Genomic DNA, 21,122 nt, shown 5'->3' with positions numbered 1-21,122 from the left:
AAGCCCTCCTCTCCAGCCCTCAGACACAACTCACATTTTCCATACCTCTCCCCTAAGCCCTGCTCTCCACCCTGCCAAACTCCACCTTCCTCAAGGAAAAGCCCTAAGGACACCTCCTCCAAGGAGCCTTCCCAGATCTCTCCTTGACTGGACCTGTTGCACAGCCTGTGTGCCAGGTCTGGTCTGTCCCATCTGCCTGTTTTTAGCTCTCCCTCTGTGTATCTCCCAGACACCGTCCAGACCATGAACATTAACTGAGCAGGGCCCACCATGGCTGAGCCGAGAGCCTGGTACAAGAAAATGTGCTCAACAAAGACTTGCTGAGCTCAGCGGGGGCAGCAGCTGCGGGCTGGGTCACACGTGCTTCTCCGTGCTCCCCTCTAGAGCAGCTAAACTCAGATCCTGTCATCTGCCTCTACCAAGGGACAGAGGAGTGGCTTCCAACTCTGCCCCTCTACAGAGGTGGGGCAAGGTGTGGCAAACAGGTGCCCTGCGGGGGTGGGAAGGGTATGCACGCTCCCTTCCGTGCAGAAGGGAGGGCCAAAGGCTCAGACGGGGACTTAGGGTCAGTCTGAACCTGGTGCCAGAGCTGACCCTGGAAGGGCAAGGGAGGGGCAGAGCTCCAGCCCAGCCTGATCCTGCCTACTTGCCACCCCTCCTGGGGTGACCCAGGCACGCAGGCCCCATCAGGACTCTTAGGGGCCAGATGACACTCCCACCTGCTACCCAGATGCAGCAGAGCCAGAGGTAAGCCCCCAGCCCAGCGGGGTGGAGGGAGAGCTCCCCACCCAGAGTCCTGATTCAGGAGCGCAGGCTGACAGCCCTGCATCCTGACCACCCTGCCTTCGCAGGGCACACACATGCACACGCGCACTCACACATGCGGAATGCGGAAGGCTGCTCACACACCCACACACGTGGCCAAGTACATGTGGTCTCTCTGTCTCTCACACACATCCCAGTCCACCCTATCACACACCCACACATTTACACACACATTCGTGTTCTCAAATACACACTCGTGTTCACACACATTCCAGTCCACTCATACATTTACACAAGCACATGCTCATGTTCACAAATACACATACTCTCATTCACACTCATGCCCACACACATTCCAGTCCGCTCACACATTTACACACTCATGTGCTCATGTTCACAAATATGTTCCCATTCACACACACTTGGATTCACACACATTCCAGTCCTTTCACACTCTCATGCTCACAAATACACATGCCCACACACTCATGTTCACACATTCCAGGCCACTCACACATTTATACACTCACATGTTTGTGTTCACAAACACACATGCTCCCACTTACACACTCATCCTCATACACATTCCAGTCCACTCTCACATTTGTACACGCTCATGCTCAAAAATACACACATCTCCATTCTCACACACTTGTGCTCACACACATTCTAGTCTGCTCACCTATTTACACACTCACACGCTCATGCTCACAGATACACGCTCGTATTCATATTCGTGCTCACACACATTCCAGTCCGCTCACATACTTACACACACATACGCTCATGCTCACAAACCCACATTCCCATTCACACTCACACACGTCGCAGTCCACCTTCTCACACACACACTCACCGAGGAGCCTTTCTTCCTCTTGTTGCTGATCCCTCCAAAGCGGAACTTGAGCCCGGCCACCTTTCTCCCCTTGCCTTTCTTCTTGGCATCCTTGGAGCCTTTGATCTTCTTCCTCACTCCTGGCCCTGCAAAGTGACAGAGGTCATCCACACGGCTGCGGCTGGCTCACCTGGTGCCATGATTCCAGTCGGCCCCGAGGGACTCCGTTAGGGAAGGGTCACTCTGCCGCCGCCCCTTGCCAGATGAGAAGTCTGAGTGGTGATGTTCTTGCATAAAAGTGACACAGCGGCCCCCTTCCATCTCCGCTCCGGCCACCACTGCCTGTTCCATGAATGGCAGAACTGCCGGCCATCTTGGGAACAGCCCTGTCCTGTCCCCTCTCCCCAGAAAGGAGCTGTCCCCAGTGAAGCCATGGCCCCCTGTGGCCAGCAAGGCCACCATGGGCACACCCACTCCCCTGGGGTCCAAACCTGGGCTCTGGAAGACAAGTAGCCCTTCCCCAGCCGCCAGCCTCCAGGTGGCCCCCAGGTCCAGGCCCCCCCATGCCCAGTCACCCACGTCAAACACCAGCTCCCAAGCAGCCAGCAAGGTTGAGGTTGTTTCTGTGGGGCCGGCCACAGGCCAATCAGCCACCAGGGCAGTAATGGCCCCTCAACAGCCTCTCCCACTAGGCCGAGTGGGGAAGACGGAGCCCGGGCAGCAGGCGGACTTGCCCCGCGCCCTCCTTCAGCTGCATAACACCCAGATGGGGCTAGGAGCCCTGCTGTAACCTCCATAGAAAATCTATTTCAATTTCTCAGGCTCTGAATGCGCAGCTCCGAGAATCGATAGCTCAGTGGCTGGCGCCCAGGAGGAAATGAAAAAGTGAGGCAGGCTGGGGAGGCCCAGGAAGGAGGCCAGCCGGAAGCAGGGCAGGAGCAGGTTCTAAACCCCATATCACTCTGCCCACCGGGCCCCCGCAGAGACCTGGAAAAGGGGTTCAGCATCCCAGAAACCAAAGCTCCTTGGGGCTGAAAAAATGGGTGCGCAGAACCCCCTTAGCCCCTCCATCAAAATCCAATCAGAGTACCCGGAAAGGCTGAGCTACTGGTGACCCCACCTTTGAGCACCCTGGGGAGATGCAGGTCTCTACCCCAGTGAGGACAGAAATCCTCCACCTAGGGGAGGTTCCTCCCTCGGGGACTCGAAGTCACAGAGAGCCTCTGCTGTCCCTCTTCTCCCCAGACACCAGATACCCACCACTGAATCCGATTGTCTATCTGGACCTCCTTCCAGGCCTCCCAGGGAAGCCAGCCCGGACCGCAGCCACATTCATGCACGTCCATCACCCCGAGGGCTGGGTACTCAGACAAGTAGGGTCAGGGGGCCAACCTTGGGACCCCTTCTCCTCAAACTCAAGAGCCCCCCCAACTCCCAGTAGCAGGGGCCTCCCCCTTCCCTTCTTCACACCAAGTCAGAGGGGGCCAGGTGCAAAAGTCCCGAAGCTCTGAGCACACCGTCTCCCCTGCTTCTCTGCAGCCCCGAAAGGGGAAGCGGGACAGAAGCTACGATGCCACAATACAGCTGAGAAAGGACGAGTGGGTCCAAGGTCAACTGAGACACTAAGTCCGGTAAAGCCTGCCTCAGCTGTCCCAGCTGCCCGAGGCTATAGGGTCTGGAGAGAGACTCTGCCAGCAGAGCTGGGTGCCCACCCCCGCCCACAGCCTTACCCTTGCCCTCCTTGGTCTTGGCCTTGCGGATAGGTACAGGCTGGGGGGCCTGCTGGGGACTGACAGCCAGTGGAGGGGCGATGGCGACTGTCTCCACGGCCGCAGCCACGGCTGCCGCGGCGGCCGCTGCTGAGCTGCCCTTGAAAGGGTTGTTGGCGCTGAACTCCCGCCACTTGGCTCCCAGCACTGTCATCATTTTGGACATGGGGATCTTCGGGTTCTTCTTGGCGATGAGGGGCCTGTGTGGGATGAAACCATCGCCATGAAGGGGATGATACCCCCTGACGACCCAGGCACCCTCTTCTTCTCCCACACCTGGGGGAAGCCCCCTGTTCCAGGCTGGGCGAACCAAGCAGACAGCAAGGCAGGGCGCAGGGAAGAGGACACAGCCCGGAACTCCAGTCCATCCCCAAACATTTCTGATTCCTATTTACGTGGTTGGCTGGTGATCTTCCCATTGGGTTTCCAGACCCTGTACCACCTGAAGGACCAGAGGGAGAAGCCTCCCGTGGGCCACCAGGTGTCTAGTCCCATTTCTTCCAGAGCTGAGAGAGCCCATGAGGGCTTAAGGGGACTGACCAGGACCACCATCCCCAGGGCTCAGGGCAAGCAAGAGAAGGCTGGACCATCTGTTAAAATGAAAGGGGTTCTGCCCAGAGCTGCTGTCAGCTGGATGGCCCCCTGCACCCCAGAAGCCTGGGGCTCTGTCCCCTAACTTGCAGTTCCCATGGACGCCTGCCACGACGGCTGGGGGTACGGCCCACCTGAGGAACTGGCTGAAGGCCTTGTAGTTGGTCAGCGTGCGGTAGTCAGCCTCCGAGAACAGGTACTCCACGTCATCCAGGCCCCACTCGGCCATCAGCTGCCCTGAGGACTTGGGCTCCTAGGGACACCCAGGCCAGAGGTGGGGTCAGAGCACGGGCCTCTGACCTGCACCCCCACCCCAGAGCCCCCACCCAGGAGGCCTAGGAATGGGCAGGGAGCCTGTGTCTGCCGTTCCTACCTGCCCTCCCCCTCCCAGCCCACTTGCCCCCTGGTCAGTGGCAAGGGCTCAGACACCAACGCGTGAGGGGGGTGCAAGGCCAAGCCTGGGGGTTTAGTGTAAGTGTTCTGGTGGGCGGATGCTCTGTGTACACCCCCTCTATGCAGAGACAGTAAGAGAGCTCATTCTCTGGGAAGAATGTGTCCTGTGAGTTTGGGCCCCAGGCCAGAACAGCAGCCTGTGGGGTTAGCCTAAAGGCTAGCTGTCCCTGGGGAAGCAGGAGGTCTGAAGGGCTGCCTGAGGCTGGGGAGAGATGAGGCGGCCTCGGGATGTCCCCCCGCAGAGTCACACGTGGAGCCCATGAAATGACAGACCGCTCCTCTCCAGCTTCCAGGGCCAGGGTGGGGGATGGGGCAAGGGCCCAGCGGAAGGTGGACACATGCGAGGGCCCCTCGGCTACTGCTTCACTTTCCAGATGGTCACGAGGCCCAAGGAGGCGTGTGACTCCCCAGGGGCACACAGCCGGGCCAGCTGGAGTCAAGTGGGGATGGGCGTGCTGGCCATGAGCCCGGGCTCCAGAGCCACACAGCCCCTGGTTCTAATCCTGGCTCTGCCCCCACACGGGCACCTGTCTGTGCCAGCTTCCCTGTCTGTAGAATGGGATAGCAGCACCTGGCTCCCAGGAGGGAACAAGTTAGCACAAGTGCTTGGACTAGGGCCACCCCTGCCCCCTGTCACACTGGTTCCAGGCAGCCCTATCCCAGCCCCACCCGTGGACCCACTCAGCCAGTCAGCACCAGCCACACCCAGGAGCGGTCACTGGCCCAGGTCACCATCGCCCCTCCACTGGCCGTCAGTTCCCCAGGGCCAGGTGCCACTGGGTCTCCCATGTGGACAATGAACGAGGACTCAGGCCGCTTTCCCAGCTGCTGGAGGGGCCGTGGGTAGCCAGGAAGCCCAGAGCTGCAGTGACACCCACGCTTAGCCACCAGGGTGCCGGAGCCGGAGCCCGGAGCTGACCCCCCAGAGGCAGGGTGAAGGATGTGAAGACAAAAGCCCTGGGTAACACCCCAAGCTGGAAGCCCTCTGCCCTTTCAACTCCTGGGCCATCGATCCAGCAAACCCCGTCACTGCCTAAGCCCCTCCAAGATGGGCTGTCTGCCCCCGCAGCAGAAGACCACCCGGGAGGGCACCCAGCCTCCTGCGGTCCCGGGAGCTGGGAACAAGGCCTGCCTGTGCAGAGGGGCTCCCCTGGGGGATGCCCTCCCATGGTCCACCGGCCCCACACACGCAGCCATTCCTGGAAGCCTCTGGGGCCTTGCTCCCAGCAGGAAGCAGAGCGGCAGAAGCCTGAGCCGGTGACAGTGCCGCAGGAGAACCCCGGATCGGGCCCACAAATTCATCCTGCAAGCTGTCTGCCCTCAGCCGCCATCAGTCACAGACGGTTTGCAGCACACCTGCCAGCTAATGAAATCCTTCGGGTGCCGGGATGCCACAGGCTTTCTGACTTCAGGGGCCCACGGCCACCATCTCTGCCTCACCAGCGGGACTGGTATATACGGGCCCTTATCTTCGAATCCACGACTAGCCCAACCTGAGCTTGGGGCTATGCGGACTTGCTGACACCTGCGGCTGCCCGAGAGCTGGGCCCAGGGCCCGTCCCCTCCCCAAGGAGCCCTGCCGCCGCTCCGAGACCTGTGGGGCCTAGACCTGCTTCGCATTAGGCCACACATGCATGGAGAAGCCACTTTTCCCCCCAGGGAGACCCGCAGGCCCCTCCATGCGCGGACCTGCGCTCATGGGACACCCTCTCAGATACCCATGCGGCCAGAAATTCAGAACACACATGGAGTCACCAAGTCCCCTTCCGCGGGAAGCAGGGCCGCCTGGCCACCTCTCGCTGGCCGGGGCTCATCCGATGGCTTGTTTCCCCAGAACGCTCCAAGGGAGAGGCTCCTGACCCACAACGTGCGTGAGAACTCCACTGTCCTCAGAGCTGCGCACCCCAGCAGACGGAGGGGCAGAAAATACGTCAGCAAGCGGCCGCTCCAAGTCTCCCTGCCCCCAACTCTTAAATGTCACCCATCGTTATTGCAATTGTGTCTCCAGAACTTGGGCACAGTGTTCCTCACACACCTGCGTCCACACTCATGCCGACAGGCCCACCTGCCCCCGCAGCCCCCTCCCCCCCGCACAGACACACACACACACACACACACACCCCCGGAGCGGAAGGATACTCTGCCCCTTTGCTTGTGGGGGCTCCCAGGCCGGAAAGCAGAGGAGCGGCCCATCCAAGCCGGGCGTCCTACTCGAGCCCAGGCCCCTCCGGCCGGGACTCAGGGGTTACCTTCAGACACCCGTCGTCATTATCGTCCTCATCATCATCCTTCCTTTTTCGCTTGGCTTTTTTCTCCTTCTTGTCCTTGAGCTTTTTCTTCTTCTTTTTATTAGGGGAGTAGTCGCTGCCCTCACTCTCTGACTTCTCTTCCAGATCCTCTTCGTTCTCTGACAGCTCATCGTTGCTCCCCTGGAAGAGAAAGGAGGTTGGTGAGGGCAACAGGGGCCAGAAGAAAACCCAGAGTCCTGGGCGGCAGGACTGCCCTCCACGCGCCCCAACCCTGCCCCGGCACCCTCAGTCGCCCACGCTTCGCAGATCATTCAGCATTAGGCTGCTCACAGCCCGGCACAAACCCAGCCTCAGGGGCTGCCCCAAGCCAGCACTGGGCCAGGGTCCTGCCCCCGGTGCCTGGGCCCCCAGTTCAGTGCAGCCGACCTGGACCCCCCCAAGGGTGAGGCTCAGGCTCTGCTTCAGTCTGAATCAGGTTTGTATAGACTCGAGGATTTTAACCAGTGTGACGGGAGAGCACTGGGCCCCAGGAATTTGTGCAGGACGTGATGTCCAAAGCCAAAAAAAACCAAAGTGCACGGGGGTGGGGGGAACCCCGGGGAGCAGGCGGGCAAAGTTGCAGGGGGTGTGAGCTAGCACCCGACCTCCCTGCGGGCGCGTGCACCCCCCTGTTGAGCAAAACCCGTAATTACTGTAGACGGCACGGCCCAGCTTCGTCTGTCTGTGGGCCCTCCAGAAGCTGCTGCGGCCCCAGCCCACCTCCTCCACCTCCCCTCCCCGCGCCTTGGCTCTGGAGGAGACGAGGTAATTTGGGCAGCTCTCAAGCTTGGCTTCCTTGATTTACTTTCCCGTCTGCACAGGCACCAAATGGCCCATTTATATGGAGATAAGGGCGTTCACAGCCAGAGCACCCCCACCAGAAAGGCACTGCCCCTCCAAGGAGGCTGTATGTTTACTCTCCGCCTCTCCAGATGCAAGTGGACTGCAAAGCCCTTCCCAGCCCCCTCCTGGCCTGGGTCTGCAGGAGAGGCTGGGCACAGAGGCTCTAATTACCAGCACGGGGCTTGGCATTTTCGAGTTGGCTGTTGACTGTTTTCAAGGTGAGCAAAGAGAAGTATGGAAACAACGGAGAACTCGAAAGGTGGCAGATGAGCTTGGGAAACAGCATTGGGGGTCAGGGGGGTGGGGAGAAGGCTGCAGATGAGGTGGGGAAGGGGCAGGATGGGAGAGGGGAAAGACAGAAGCAGGTGGGAGAAAGGAAGGGGAAAGCAAAGGCAGTGGGTCTGTCTGGAAGCTCTGGGGAGGGTCCCACCGGATCTCTGCCCTTTCCAGGCACTCCGTTAAGAGGTGAGAGTCTTTCCCCAGAAGGGAGGCTCTTCCCAAGATACAGCTGGGAAAGGACTCCCCCACAGGCTCCCTGCACTTCCCGACTGTCTCCCACAGGGCTCTCAGCTCCCAAACCTTTTATGCTCATTAAGCCGCTGAGTCACTGAGTCAGTGTGCTGGCTGGCCGTTGGCAGACAGCAGGGCCTCTGCGCCTTTCCGGAACTGGGTCTTTCCCGGAATACTGACTTGCTGTGCGGGGCCCCAGGGGCGAAGCCGGTCCTCGCTGCTGCTGGAACCTGCCTGGGGCAGGACAGCCTAGCAAGGGCTCCTGCTCCCAGGGCAGATGCCAATGCAAAGCCTTGGGGCCACAGATCCCAGCTCTGCCACAGTCCTCTGGGGAGGCAGGGGTCAGACAGGGACATCTATTTTCCCGAGGGTGTAGTGTCCGGCCAGTTTCAAGAAACCACCCTTGAAGACACCTGAGAGGCAGGCTTTACCCCAGCCCTCAGCCCAGCCAAGGTAAGGATGGCAGGAGGCGGTCATGGATTTCAGCACCTCGGACAGAGGCTGCGGGGCGGCCGGAGGGAGGGGCATGGGGCCCGGCCCTCAACCTGCCCTGGGGTGGACCCCACACACCAGACTGGAAATGAGGCAGGACGACCCATGCCTGATTGCCACTCGGCTGAGACTCGAGTAGCCCAGCTGTGGGTCCTGGGGCTCCCCAGGGAGTCTGCAGGACACAGAATGGCCTAGGACCTCTATCCCTTGCTAGCCTGAAACCAGGCAAGTCCCTAGGGCCTGACCTCAGCGTCCTCATCTGTGAAATAGGGATTTGACCAAGGGTGGCAAGAGGCACAAAGGAGATGGGGTGAGAGGAGGCTGCACACATTCTGAAATGGGAGAGACCCAAGCACCCATGACCCAAACTGTGCCTGGAAGACAAAGACACAGGCCAGATGACAGACTTCGGGACAAGCCCAGCCTCACCCTTCTGGAGTCTGCAAGTCAGGACCTGTCTAAGCCAACTGCAGAGCCCGTCCCCGCAGCTGGGTGACACTACGGTGCAGCTGGGCAGCCTGAGGCTGACCCAAGAGGCCGTTGTGGCAACAATGGAGGGAGGACCGACCTGGGCATCTGATGGGAAGTAGGCATTGCCATGACCCAAGCCCAGGAGAGGTGAGGAGCAGCGGGCACAGCTCCACCCGCAGGGCCCAGAGAGAGCTGGAGGGAGGGAGGGAGGGAAAGGAGGGAGGGGAGGGCACCTCCAGCACACTGTCTGTGTGTGTAGCCTGGATGCCAGGCCTGGAGAAAGGCCCCAAGCTGTGCCTGCCAGAGTGCTGGCCCAGCGTCCATTCCAGGGCTAAGTGGCAGAGCAGGGGCGCCAAGATCCTCCCCGAGGAATGAGTGAGAGCTGTCGAAGGGCACATCCACCGCTCACCAGTGCCCCAATGGCCCCATGGGTGATGGCAGTGGTTGTAGCCCCTCATTTTAGGGACAGGGAGACTTCTCCCTCCACTGGCTGTCTGCACCAGGGAAAGCCTTGTCAGAAAGAAAGCTCTGATTCCCCACTTCTCCCAACTCACCACCTTGACCCTCTCCAGCAGTGCCTTCTTCCCCCTCCACCAAATGAAGTTCACCCTGCCCGGGCCCACCCCCACCTGCACCTGCATCTCATCCAAGCCTTCCTGATTGCTCAGGGTGGGGTGGGCGTGCAGGACAGGTCTTTGGAAACTGGCTTCCCACTGGCATCGTAAGCCTACACCCACAGCAAACCTCTGCATCCAGCTGTTTGGACCCTACAAGACCCGGGCCTCCTTTATTCTCCCCCCAAAATCTTTCCTTGCAGAGCAAGGGGCGAGGGGAAGGGCAGCAAGTAGTTCTACAAACAACGTGAAGAGGAGTGGCCCAGGAGCAGGACCTGGAGGGATGTAGCACCAGCCGATGGTGAGAAGGAAAGAATGACGGAGAACCAGGGGTAGACCAGGCGGCTCAGTATCTTGGAACTTACAGAAGGGGTTTGGGGCCAAGCCATGTTCGGGGGAGGAGACACAGACACCGTCTTGGTGAAGCGTGGAAGCAACCTCAGCCCTAAGCCACAACACAGGCTGTGAACCCGTCGGGGCTTTGACCTTCATATTGTCCTTTGGGCTGTGGCCACCCCTGCATGACTGCAGGGGAGACACCTTGTGGTAGAAGAGTCTTTGTGGACCCCGAGGCCCCAGCAGAATCCATCTGCTTCGTCAAACACCACGCCCAGGCTGCCTGTACAGAGCTGGGGGTAAGCGGGAGGGCACCCTGCCCCGACCATGGCCCACTGAGGCCACCACATGCCACCAATGCAGGCCCTGGGGACCCCAAGTGGACCGCCCCCACCCGCCCTTCCTCCTCCCCAGCTCTGCGGATGCCTTTTATCCAGGCCTCCCATCTCCCTCTCCCTTCCCTCTGCAGCCAGCGCACACACGCATCTCCCGATAAAGGAGGCATTTACACTCCAAAGGGAGGATTCAGAGAGTTGGTCATTCTCAATTTGGGGTCCTTCAAGATTGAGAGGGAAAAAGAAAGAATGAAATATGAGCCTTCCCATTCACGAGTGTTATAAACAGTTATAATTTCGCACTGAATAATTGGTTGCTATGGTAACCGCTGCAGCACAGGTTGAAGTCATTTCTCCCTCCTGCGCTGGGCCTGACAAGGAGCTTCATCTACATATGCTCAGGTTCAGCCCGGTTGTTTTATGTAAATCACGATCCACGACTTGCTGACTCGCTGCTGGTCCCCACGCCCCACCCCCCACTCCCCCCACCCTGCCAAAAAAAAACCTGTGGGGCCCCTCTTCTCCCTCCACCCACCGCCTTATCTTGGGGCCACCTGGTTGGAGATGATGGGGAGCACAGTGTGAAATCCCCCACCCCATATCCTGTGGACCCAGGCAGGGGGGCAGATGGGTGGGGGGCAGGGGGTCAAGATGCTGCTCTCCAGCCACAGCCCGCTCCAGACCCTCTAGGCTAGGACAGCTGGCCGAGCCAGGCTCTCAGGAGTACAGGGGAGGGGGCAGCAAAGACCTAAAGGTCACCTTGGGGGCCTGCCAGGCAGCATCCGGTCATCGGCCTGCCTCCCATCCGGCCTGCCTCCCATCCGCCTGGCCTTCCACCCCTACTGGGAAGCAGAAGGAAGGAGAGAGGGTGAGCAAGTGAGGGGAGGGGAGTGGGTGGGGCTGGAAATGGGCCTGGAAATGGGGCTGGGGGGCGGATGGAGAGGTGGAGAGGCGGAGGGGAGAGAGTGAGGGACCAAGAGGCTGAGGCCAAGCCCCTGGCCAAAACAGCAGAGCAAGACACAGAGAGGGCCCCAAACACACGCATCGTCAGGTAGGTCCTGGGGAAGAAGGGAGGGGTGAGACCTGAGTGAGCCCAATCCTGGGTAGGGGGAGGCCAGCTCCAGCCCCCTCAGGCTCTGGACACCACTGGTCTTCCCAGCCCCGGCCTCACCACTGTACAGACACTGCCCACCTCTAGCCTCCTGCCTGGCCAGGGCAGGGTGGGGAGGGGATGTTCCTGCTGCACTGTGTGCCCAGGAAGGAAAGGGAAAATTCAGCCCAGTCTGGGACACCCTTGGTGGTCCTCCATCTGCATTTGGGAACTGGGCCAAAACGGCCTGAACTGGCCTGGAGTCCAGTCCAGGACCAGTGCCCATGAACGCTGCTGCCAGAGAGGAAATGCTGAGGAGGAGCTGGGACGCAGGCTGTGCAGGGAGCTCCTGCCCTCGCACAGGGCACAGCACGGGGACCCGGGATCCCAGACTCCATGTCCGCCCACAAGGTCCACAGAGCCTCAGGTCTTGTGGGGGGGGGAGACGACATGTCAAAGCCTCAGCCAGGAGGTCTGTGCCAGCATCGCAGGGTCCCACCCGGCCCGAGCCGTCTATGCTCTGTGGCACAAAGACAAAGGACCCTGGAATGTCCCGCTCAGGAGGACCGGGCTTTTCCGATCTTGCCCTCCGGGTCTGTACGCGCCCATCTCGCGATCGAACCAGGCTCTCAGGACACCCCCTTGGGGCCTGACCACCCCTCCCCGCAGCCACTGGCCTGACCCCAGCAGGGCCCCCCACGCACCTCTTTCTTCTTCCGCTTCCCTTTGGACCGGTTCTCCTTGAGCTTCTTGGATTTCTTCTTCTTGGGAAGGCCTACGGGCTCCTCAGGGAAGTAGTCGTCAAAGCCTCCAAGGCCACCATCTTCTTCCTCTGGAGGAGGCGGAAGTGGGGGCGGGGATGACTCTGCCGCTCCCCTCAGGGAGGCCCCCAGTGGGACAGCCAGCCCCACAGGCCTCCCCCTGCCTCCTATGCCCCACCCCTTCCCTGCACACCCTGGCCTCCCCGCAACCCCTCAGAGCCACCAGCCCAGACCCAGTGAGCCGAGTCCCAGCTCAGGAGGGCTGTGTCCCAGGTCCCCACTGCTCGGGGCCTCTCCTCCCCTCACCTGGCTCCCCAGCGGGGAAGCAGCCCCTGGAATCACCAAGCCACCTCTGGCTGGCCCCGGGGAGGGGTCGGGGCCTATTTCTGCCCTCCAGAAGCCCGCAGTGTGGCCAGGAGATGGCCCGTGAATGCCGGCGGAGGGGGACGCACGGGTCACATCACCCAGGACCACCTGGAGCCACACGGGGTTTGGAGGGAGACCAACGAGGAGGAGGACAGGCTCCCCCTCATTGGGGATCAAAGACCCCCATCGCCTCTCCTGCCCGAACCTGCACACACGCCCACACGGCACAGCACACCCCAGTCACACACGCAGCGCGCCAAACCCTTTCCGCCTGGGCACCCAGGAAGATGTGAAATTCCACGGAGAGAAGCCACATCCGCCACATGTGGGTTTCCAAAAGCGGCCACGAGTCCCGAGCTCCCCTCCCTCCTTCGTGAATTTGAAAGGCCAAGAGGGGAACAGGACCAGCGTGAGTGTGCAGTAGGATTGTCTTGGAAGAAGCAGCTGGCTTCAAGCTTCATGCCACCGCCACCCTCCCCCCCAGCAAGGAGAAGGCTTGACGTGTGGCCCTGGGGCCTCGCTCCCACCCAGGAAATCAGAGGTGAGAAAGGGCAGTGAGCCCTGAGTTCCCGGGGTCGCAGGGGACAGTGTTAGAGCAGGAAGAAGGGGAGAGTGGGGAGAGTGGGGAGGGTTCTCTTGGAGGCAAACAGCAGCAAGAAACAAACTCCCCAGAGTAGAGATATATCCAGAAGGAAGCCACCAGACCTCCCGAGTTCACAAAAGCGGGGGGGGGGGGAGACAAAGAGAAGAGCCAACCAGGGTTCTACCCCCAAGGGGGTTGGGGGGACACACAACAGGGAATCTCAGCCTGACCTCGTCTGCCACCCCGTGACCCAGGAGACTTTCATCGGGAAAGGGGCAGTGTGTCCCTGCTGAGTCAAGTTCAAGGAAAGAGAGCTAGCCCCAACCGGCCTAGGAAACCCGCCACAACTCACAGCAGTTGATGACCGCGTCAGCCGGACAACAGCACAGTGCAGACAGGCACACGCAGGTGCTCAGACACGCATGTGCACACCCAAGACACACCAACATCAGGCCTCCTGTCTTCCACACAGGTCCCCCTCACGCCCCTCCTGGGGTCCCTGTCCCCTAGAGTCCCCAGGGTCCTGTGGCTCCCATCGCCACACTCTGGATGCAGCTAGAGGGCGCTGGTGACAGCTGGTGACAGCTGGCCAAGTAGCAGTCCTCCCTCCCGCCCCAAGGCCCTACAGGGCTGGTTGCCACCTGTTCCACGTCCCTACCAGGCGCACCACCATCTGGGCAGCCCTCTGCCCTGAGGCCTCCCTCCAGGGGTGGGGGCTGTTGTACAAGCCCCCCAGGAGTCCGTGGGGTCCCAGTCCCCTCCCCATCCTGCTGGACAAACACAGGTGTGGAGAGAGACTCGTGGCAGGACTGGGAGCTGCTGCCAAGGTGGCGAACTCAGCCGTCCTGGCTGGTGCAGGGCAGGGCGGGGGCGGCCGGCCCAAAGCTGAGTATAATGTGGGCCACGTCTTGAGCAGATGCAGGCGGAGCTGACCCAGTCCTGTCCTGCCCTCTAAGCCCTGGCACGGGAAGGGCAGGGAGGGATTTTTCAGACCAGTTGAAAACCCATACAAGGTCCCCCAGAGTCAACCTGGAGTGGCGGGGTCCAGAGGTTGGGCCAGAGCTGTGCATCCACCCCTGCCCACCCCCACCCCTGCCTCCACCTCCCCCAGAGGCACAGGGAGACTGCCTGAGAGAGCCACCCCTGCACCCTGGCAATGCCCAGCCCTGGTTATATAAGAGGCAGGCTGATGCAATCGGGGGGGCCCTATCCCTCCTGCCACCTCCCCGAGTCCCCTGCTCCCCCAGAGGGGCAGCCCCCCACATGGGGAAGGCCCCTGGGCACCTGGTCACTGACGGACCAACCTGCCAGCACAGCTCACAAGGGGATGAGCAGGTGGCTGTGGGAGGTTATCTACCGGGGGCGGGGGGGGGGAGGGCGGGGCAGAGAGGGGGTGCCCACACTCTAGCCCTAAGCCACACCCAAAACAAGGCTCAGAGGATGAAGCCCCAGGCCCTCAGCCACGAACAGAGCCCCTCCTCCACTCCCAGAAGCCCTCCCGGTCCAGGGCCATCTGCTGGATTAAATCCCTCCTCCGGGAAGGTTCCAGAGCTGGCACACTAGGATAGGGACCCCACACCCCGCCCACTCCCCATCTCTGACAGACCGTTCTTGGCCCTGCACTGATTCTGGCAGCCTGGAGGACCCCCAGGGCCGAGCTCTGTGACACTCCCTCCCAACCCCTCATGGTCCACACCCCAACCCCTGCCATCTTCACCTTGGCCTCATCTCCCCCTCCTGCCTCTTCTGCAACAGCCTCTGAGCTTTCTAAAACCAGACCTGGGGAGTCACACCCAAGTAACCCTGCCCGGGGCCCCAGAGCAGCTCCCCAAGCCCCCAGCCCCATGTCCCCTCCTCAGAGCACACAGTCAGGGGTAAGGTGGGATCCCACTGGCCCTGGGGTGAGGGTCTCAGGAAAGAGCAACCCCAGGACTCCCTGCCCCCCACCCCCGCCAGTTCCCAGCCCCTCCCAGCCGTCCCCATAGCCCCCGGCCCAGCCAGCAGTGCCCTCCCGCACCAGTCCTGGCCCTCCAGGCCCTGAGGCTCCATCGATCCAACCTGGGCTATAATTAGGACCCATTAGCCTTGTTATCTCTGCTACCTCCTGAGCTTCCAGGTCGGGAGCAGGCCCTGGGAGGGGGCAGGGGAAGCTGCTTTGGAGACAGAGACGGGCAGGGGGACAGAGGGGTGGAGACAGAGGGGCAAAAGAGAGATACCTCAGCTGCTTCTTCCTGAGCTCACCCACAGCCCTCTCCCTGGCTCCGCCCTGGGGGACCCCCAGGCTGGCCTCATAGAGCCACTGAGAGCTGCAGCCCCCGTGCACTGGGTGGGTCCCTCTCGTGGCAGCAGGCTGGCACAGTGCCAGGACCCACGGGGTCACCTGTGAGGCGCTGGGAGGGGCAGGTAGAAGTTGGTAATTTGTATTTATTCATCGTCTCCGCTCGGGAGCCCTGAGAGGTGGGACCACCACCCCTGTTTGTGGAAGAGCAGACAGGCTCGGAAGCCTCCTGATTTACCCGCGGAGCTTCACAGCCAGCAGGTGGCAGAGCCCGGGGGGAGCCCGGACAGGTGGTCCTCCCCTCTGCCCCTCTGCGGGCACCTGACCTCCCCCAGATTTCAGTCCTCCCCGCATTTACCCAGCAGGCACTTGAACAGCGTGGCCCGTGTGCCGAGCATGGGCCTCACCCTAGGACCCCAAGGTGACTCAGGTTGGCCATTGGTCTGGAAAGTCCCACGGGGCTCCTCAGGGGATAAGGGCTAGTCCACCCCACACTCTGCCCAGCTCCTGCCCCCTCCAGTGGGAAAGAACGCAGCCCCTCGGGGAGCTTTGCAGACGCAAGGTGATCAGAGAAAAAGGACGGCACACAATTGTGGAGGGAGAAGTTAGGTCCTCTGATCTGAGAGTGCTTGAAGGCCCAGTGCAGGGGCAAGAGCTCCACTGCCAGGTCCAGAAAGACAGGCCAATCTGCTAGCAATGGGGACCCAGCCCAATACCCGCCATCCTCTCTGGGGCCTTGGGGAGAAGGCTTCTTCTGTCCTCCACCTCCAACCCCCGACCTAACAGGGGACAAGATTGCCTGGTGGCCAGGAGGGAGGGAGGGACAGGGAGTACAGACCTCAAACCACCACCCCTTCCTGGTCTGTTGCCCCCAATCCCTTCCCAGTTGAACCCACCTCTTCTTCATCCTTAAATGGGCCTAATAGTGCCTGTGTCATGGGGTGATAGAGAATTAGAAGCTGTAAGATGCACAGTAAGGGCTGGGCGATGGCAGGTAGAGCTCAGGGCCCCCGGTGGGGTGGCAGAGGGTGGGGGTCTCCAGTTGGCACACTGCTGAGCCAGGGGTTCCCAAGGCCTCTCGAGGGCTAGCCTGGGGGGACACCAAGATGAAGGTTCCCATCAGTCCTTGGAACACCCCTACCCCACAGGCCCTCCGAGATAATTGGGGGGGGGGGTGAGCACTCCCGCCCAAGTGAGGGTTAGTAATTTATTTATGACATTTAACAAAACCCAGACATCACCTCATTGGCGTCTCATCAAAGAAAGCATCGGTTCTGAGCACTCTGAGGCTTTTGCCCTAAGGGACTGAGGCCAGGGAGTGGGGATGAGGAGGACAGGGACCCAGGGCCAGCAAGGACAGGCCCCCCTGCAAACCCAGAGCACAGGCAGGCCAGAGGAAAGAAAATCTAGGAGGGAGGGGATGGGGAGACACAGCTGAGGGTCAGGGAGAGACAGAGGCAAGAAAGGGAAAGCAAGGGACAGCCGAAAAGAGAGAAGCAGAGGCGAGCACTCAAGGAAGACAGACTTGGAAAGAGACAGACGGAGGGACAGACATGGGGGCAGAGTGAGAAAAAGAGACAGGGAGAGAGAAATAAGGACAGAGCCAAGAAGAAGGGAGGAAGGCCTCAAATGTTTTACCTGCAAAAGCCCCAGGACGTTAGAGACCACATACTGTGCTCTGTACCTAGTTTGGAGAAGATACTGGGCAGATCTGTGTTGGGGATGTGGATGGACGGATGGATGGACAAGGGATGGAGAGTGGGCAAGATGGCTGGCTGGTGAGTGGTGGGTGCACGGTCGGTCGGATGGTTGGCTGGACGGAGAGATTTTGGTGGGAGGACAGACACATGGGTGGATGGATTCATGGGTGGTTGGTGACTCAAGGAACTGATGAAATGATAGATCAGTCTGGAATGATGTGAATATCCCACAGCCCAAGGCACTGGGCAATGCATGCTGGTCACTTTGCCTCCCTCTTCCCAGCAAACAGTATCACCTACAGGCCCCCTGGGACCCCAAAGTCCGCATTTCCCCACGGGGGGTGGGATTAGCTAAGAAGGCGTGAACCTTGGGAATCATGGCTATTACTCCCTCCTGGTCCCTGGGCTGCAGGAACCCTAAAATGCTCACATGGCTGGGGCCAGTCCTACGGGCAGGGGGTACACGGGCCAGTCAGGTGACTCTGGGGCCAGAGTGGTCACACTGCCCAGCCAGGCGAGAGGCTGGGCTCACCAGCTCTGGGAAACCCAGCCCTCTGGCTCAGATGCCAAATCCCACCAGACTGGGAACTCGAAGGAAAAGGCGGGGAGCACTGAGCCCCAGCACAGAGGTCACACTCCCAGCTCTCCTCCAGCCCAGGCTCCCACGCCCCCCAGCTTACGAGAAGAGGGCACAAGTCTCAGAAGCATCTCCTTGGGGAAGGCAGGTCAACGGCGCCCCTTGCTAGGTGCTAATTACAGCAGTCACACCTGTTATGTGCTGGGCACTGTGACCTAAATGTTCCACGTGTCTCACCAGTCCTCACAATATCCCTCTGTGAGGTAGCGGGTGCCATATCCCCATTCCACAAGTGGGGACACTGAGGCAGAGGGCTGGGGAAGCGTGCCCGGGCTCAAGCGGCAGAGCCAGGATCCGTCTGAGTGACCAGCGCCCCCACCCCCCGCTGCACTCCCGGCGGGATTTGGCACCCACCCCTGCCTCCTCCTCCAAGCAGGCTCGCCCACCTGCCTCAGAGCGCTGGCCGCACGGAGCCCTGTGTGGGAAAGAAGGACCCTGCGGAGGGGGAGGGGAGGAGGGGGCACAATGGAAAGCAAGATGTGATGAGCCCAGCTCCTGCAGATTTGAAAATTAGCCTGAGCGCGCTCAACACACCAGCTCCTCCAACCACACACCGAGCTATTCTGGAACCAGCTGGTCCCAGGTCCGAGCGGGTGACAGCCAAAGGCTCAGGCCGAGGGCCGCAGAGCAGCTGTGCTGGAGGGCTAGGGGGCCAGCTGGCTGGCACTCGGGGAGAGACACGAGGCCTGTGCTGAAGCTGTCACCGTGTCCAGAGGCCGGGGTGAGCTAGGGACTCCCCGCCTTCAGACACGGAGACCACAAGCACCTCTCGAGCGCCCACAGGGCCGGGTGCCAGGCAAAGGGGGTGATCAAAGGAGTCACACTGGAGGGGGGAGCCCAGAGACAGAGAAGCAAGCTGGCGGTGATATGCCAGGGCATGGGAAGAGCCGCTAAGAAAATAAAGCAGGAAAATGGTCCTGGGGCGGGCACACTTGGGCCAGGAGTTCCAGGAGGGCTGCCCCATGGAGACGTGTGGGCTGGGACCTACGGGACAGCAAGGAGGCAGCCATGAGCAGAGAGAAGAGTGGGTGAGACAGAGGTCACAGCCCGTGCTCAAGGGCAGGATGGAGTTTGGAGTTTGGGGGGGGCAGTCCAGAAGCATCAAGGCGGCCAGTGTGGTCACAGTTTAGGAACAAGGCGGGGTGGGGTAGATGCAGGTAGAAAAGGAGTTCAGCCACCGTCCAAGCAGTGGAAGCCTAGGCCTGACTCATGCTCACAAAGGTGACCCTCCCTACTGAGTGGCGGGGGGTCAGCGAGGTCTAGTTAGGATGCTCTGAAGTGGACCAGAGCCAGAGGACAGAGCCTTGGACTGGGGACAAGGAGAGGGAGCTGGGAGCTTGGGAAGGCTCAGGACATTGAGCCTTGCAGAAGGTGCCCAGGCCAAAGGGGCTGGGGCAGGATGGCTTCTCTGCAGGGCTTTGGGGTTGCTCCCTGAGGCCCTGGGGACCTCACCCCTCTTCCCCACCTTGCCCTGGAGCAACGGACACAAGCAGGGCAAACAGGTAGTGAGCAGGTGACTTTGACAGAGGCCCAACCCCTCTGGCCCAAATAGAGTGAGACAGGTGCCCATCGACGCTCCCCATGCTCTGAGCCCCAACACAGCCAGGAAGAACCAGAGTATGTGGGGGAAGCAGACAGGGGACCCCATCAGGGTTCAGTGAAGACCCAGAAATAAGCCTGTTAATGCATGTTCTGCTGCCCACTGCCCCATCAGTGCCACAAAGGGGCCACGCCCCAGGCACCACTGGGAATTACTGAGGAAGCCAAAGAACAGCTTAGGGAGGAGCCAGCCTCCTGGGTGGAAAACAGCCACGGGTTTCACTGCCTCTCCTGGGCCTCTGTGTTCCCTCCCAGGAAATGGGCCTAATTCCTTGCACCCAGGGTTATAACAGTCAACTATTTTCCAAGCAACCCCTCCCATAAGAGACCACCTCACCCCCACTCCCCTAACTGGAGCAGGCTCTTGACAAACTTGGCCAGACTGTCTGAAGGGTGGAGGGAGGCCAGGCTCTGGAGGGGTCCTAGCCACAGTGTTAAAGCAAGCAAACAAGTGGGGAGTGGGGAATGGGAGGAGGCCCCCCCAGTGGGCGGGGCCACCTGGTGGGAATCCCGTCTCCAGGAAGGCTCAGAGCAGCCCCAGGGGTCCTGCGGGGTCCTCCCGCTAACCCCCCTCACCCGCAGGCAGGAGACGGGGTTGCCAATTTGCAGAATGTCCCATCCAGCCTCCCTCCAAGGACTCCTGCGGCCAGACAGCACAGTCTTGGGTTCGGCAGGGCCCCCGGACCTCCCACAAGTCTCTCAGGAGCCCGGAAGGGGCCATAGACTTGGTGCCGGGAAGCTGAGAAGAGTCCCCCAGAAGGGAGGGAGGGAGGGAGGCGGGTGGACGGGGTGAGGCCCTGCCCTGCCGTGCCGGGAAGAAAACCGTCCCAAACAAATGGTGAGCAGTTAACTAAAGAATCATCCTGCAAGGTTACCCCTGACGCACAAGCCCTGTTTATGCTGAATTCTGAGAGGGACCGAGAGGGCCGAGGCGGCGGCCCTGGGCGCCAGGCCCGTGGCCAAAGCTGGATGGGCTGGGAGCGCCACTGCCCGGGCGATCTCGGGCTGGAGGCGCCGGCGGCCCCGGCGAAGTGTTTGGGAGCGGCGGTCGCAGCGCCCCGCGGCCGGGAAGGGGAGCGGGAGTCCGAGCCCGCGCGCCCCGGCCCGGAGCCCTGGCGGGCCCGGAGGGAAACCGCCCCAGCCAGGGCGCTCGCGGGGTCCCCCCAGCGCGGCCGGTCCTCGAGCCGCTCCGAGCCCCACCCAGCGCGCCCCGGGGGCCGAGACGGGCGGGGACCGGGTCCCGCCTGCCCCCGCGAGGCCAGGGGCGCGCGGCGCGGGTCCACAGCGCGGGGTGCGCGGCGCCGGGAGCCGAGCGCGATTCCCGCCCCCTTCAAGGGCACGCGGGGCTGAGCCGGCGGCGGCGCCGCGCCCCCTCCCCGCCCCGGGCGCCCGGCGCAGCCCCCCGCGCTCCTCCGCCGGCGCCGCGGCCCGGGGGCCCCGACCGCACCCCGCCCTTGGCCTCCCGCGCGCCGCGCCCCGGTGCTCGCCCGGCCCCGCGCCCTTGGCCGCGCGGCGCCAGCAGGGCGGGAGCGCAGCCCCGCGGCCCGGGCGCCCCTCCTGCGCGCCGCCGGGCCCCGAGCCCCCCGCCGCCCGGCCCCGGGCGCAGCCGGCGCCCCGCTCACCTGACATCTCGTCCTCGTTCTCCATCTCGTCCGCGAACAGCCGCGGCAGCTCCTCCTCGGTGCCCAGCGGGCCCCGCATGCCCGGCGCGGGGGGGAGGGGAGGTGGGCGCCCCCCCTCCCGCCGGGCGCGGTGCCAGCCTTAACCCGTGCGCGGCCGGACGGGCGCGCGCGGCGGGCGAGGCGG

At 61.8% G+C, this 21,122-nt stretch overlaps 1 protein-coding gene across 2 annotated transcripts in view; it reads right to left on the bottom strand.

Moving 5' to 3' along the window:
* Positions 1–21,122, bottom strand: part of CHD5 (chromodomain helicase DNA binding protein 5) — a 55,522-nt gene extending 34,400 nt beyond the window's left edge. The window contains exons 1-6 of one of the 2 annotated variants that reach the window (XM_047728116.1): positions 20,939–21,122; positions 12,097–12,224; positions 6,663–6,842; positions 4,095–4,213; positions 3,331–3,569; positions 1,622–1,746 (exon numbers count right to left, since the gene is read on the bottom strand). In XM_047728116.1, the coding sequence (XP_047584072.1) occupies positions 1,622–1,746; positions 3,331–3,569; positions 4,095–4,213; positions 6,663–6,842; positions 12,097–12,224; positions 20,939–21,017 (870 nt within the window). In that variant the 5' untranslated portion in view covers positions 21,018–21,122. Of the gene's footprint in view, positions 1–1,621; positions 1,747–3,330; positions 3,570–4,094; positions 4,214–6,662; positions 6,843–12,096; positions 12,225–17,760; positions 17,829–20,938 lie in introns of those variants that run through there. The other variant, XM_047728117.1, reaches the window with a different exon arrangement.

This window comes from Lutra lutra, chromosome 4 (assembly GCF_902655055.1).
Source record: "Lutra lutra chromosome 4, mLutLut1.2, whole genome shotgun sequence".
In the NCBI taxonomy this organism is placed as follows: domain Eukaryota; kingdom Metazoa; phylum Chordata; class Mammalia; order Carnivora; family Mustelidae; genus Lutra; species Lutra lutra.
The sequence above is the reverse complement of the archived record's forward strand: the minus strand, read 5'-3'. Positions and strand labels throughout refer to the sequence as shown.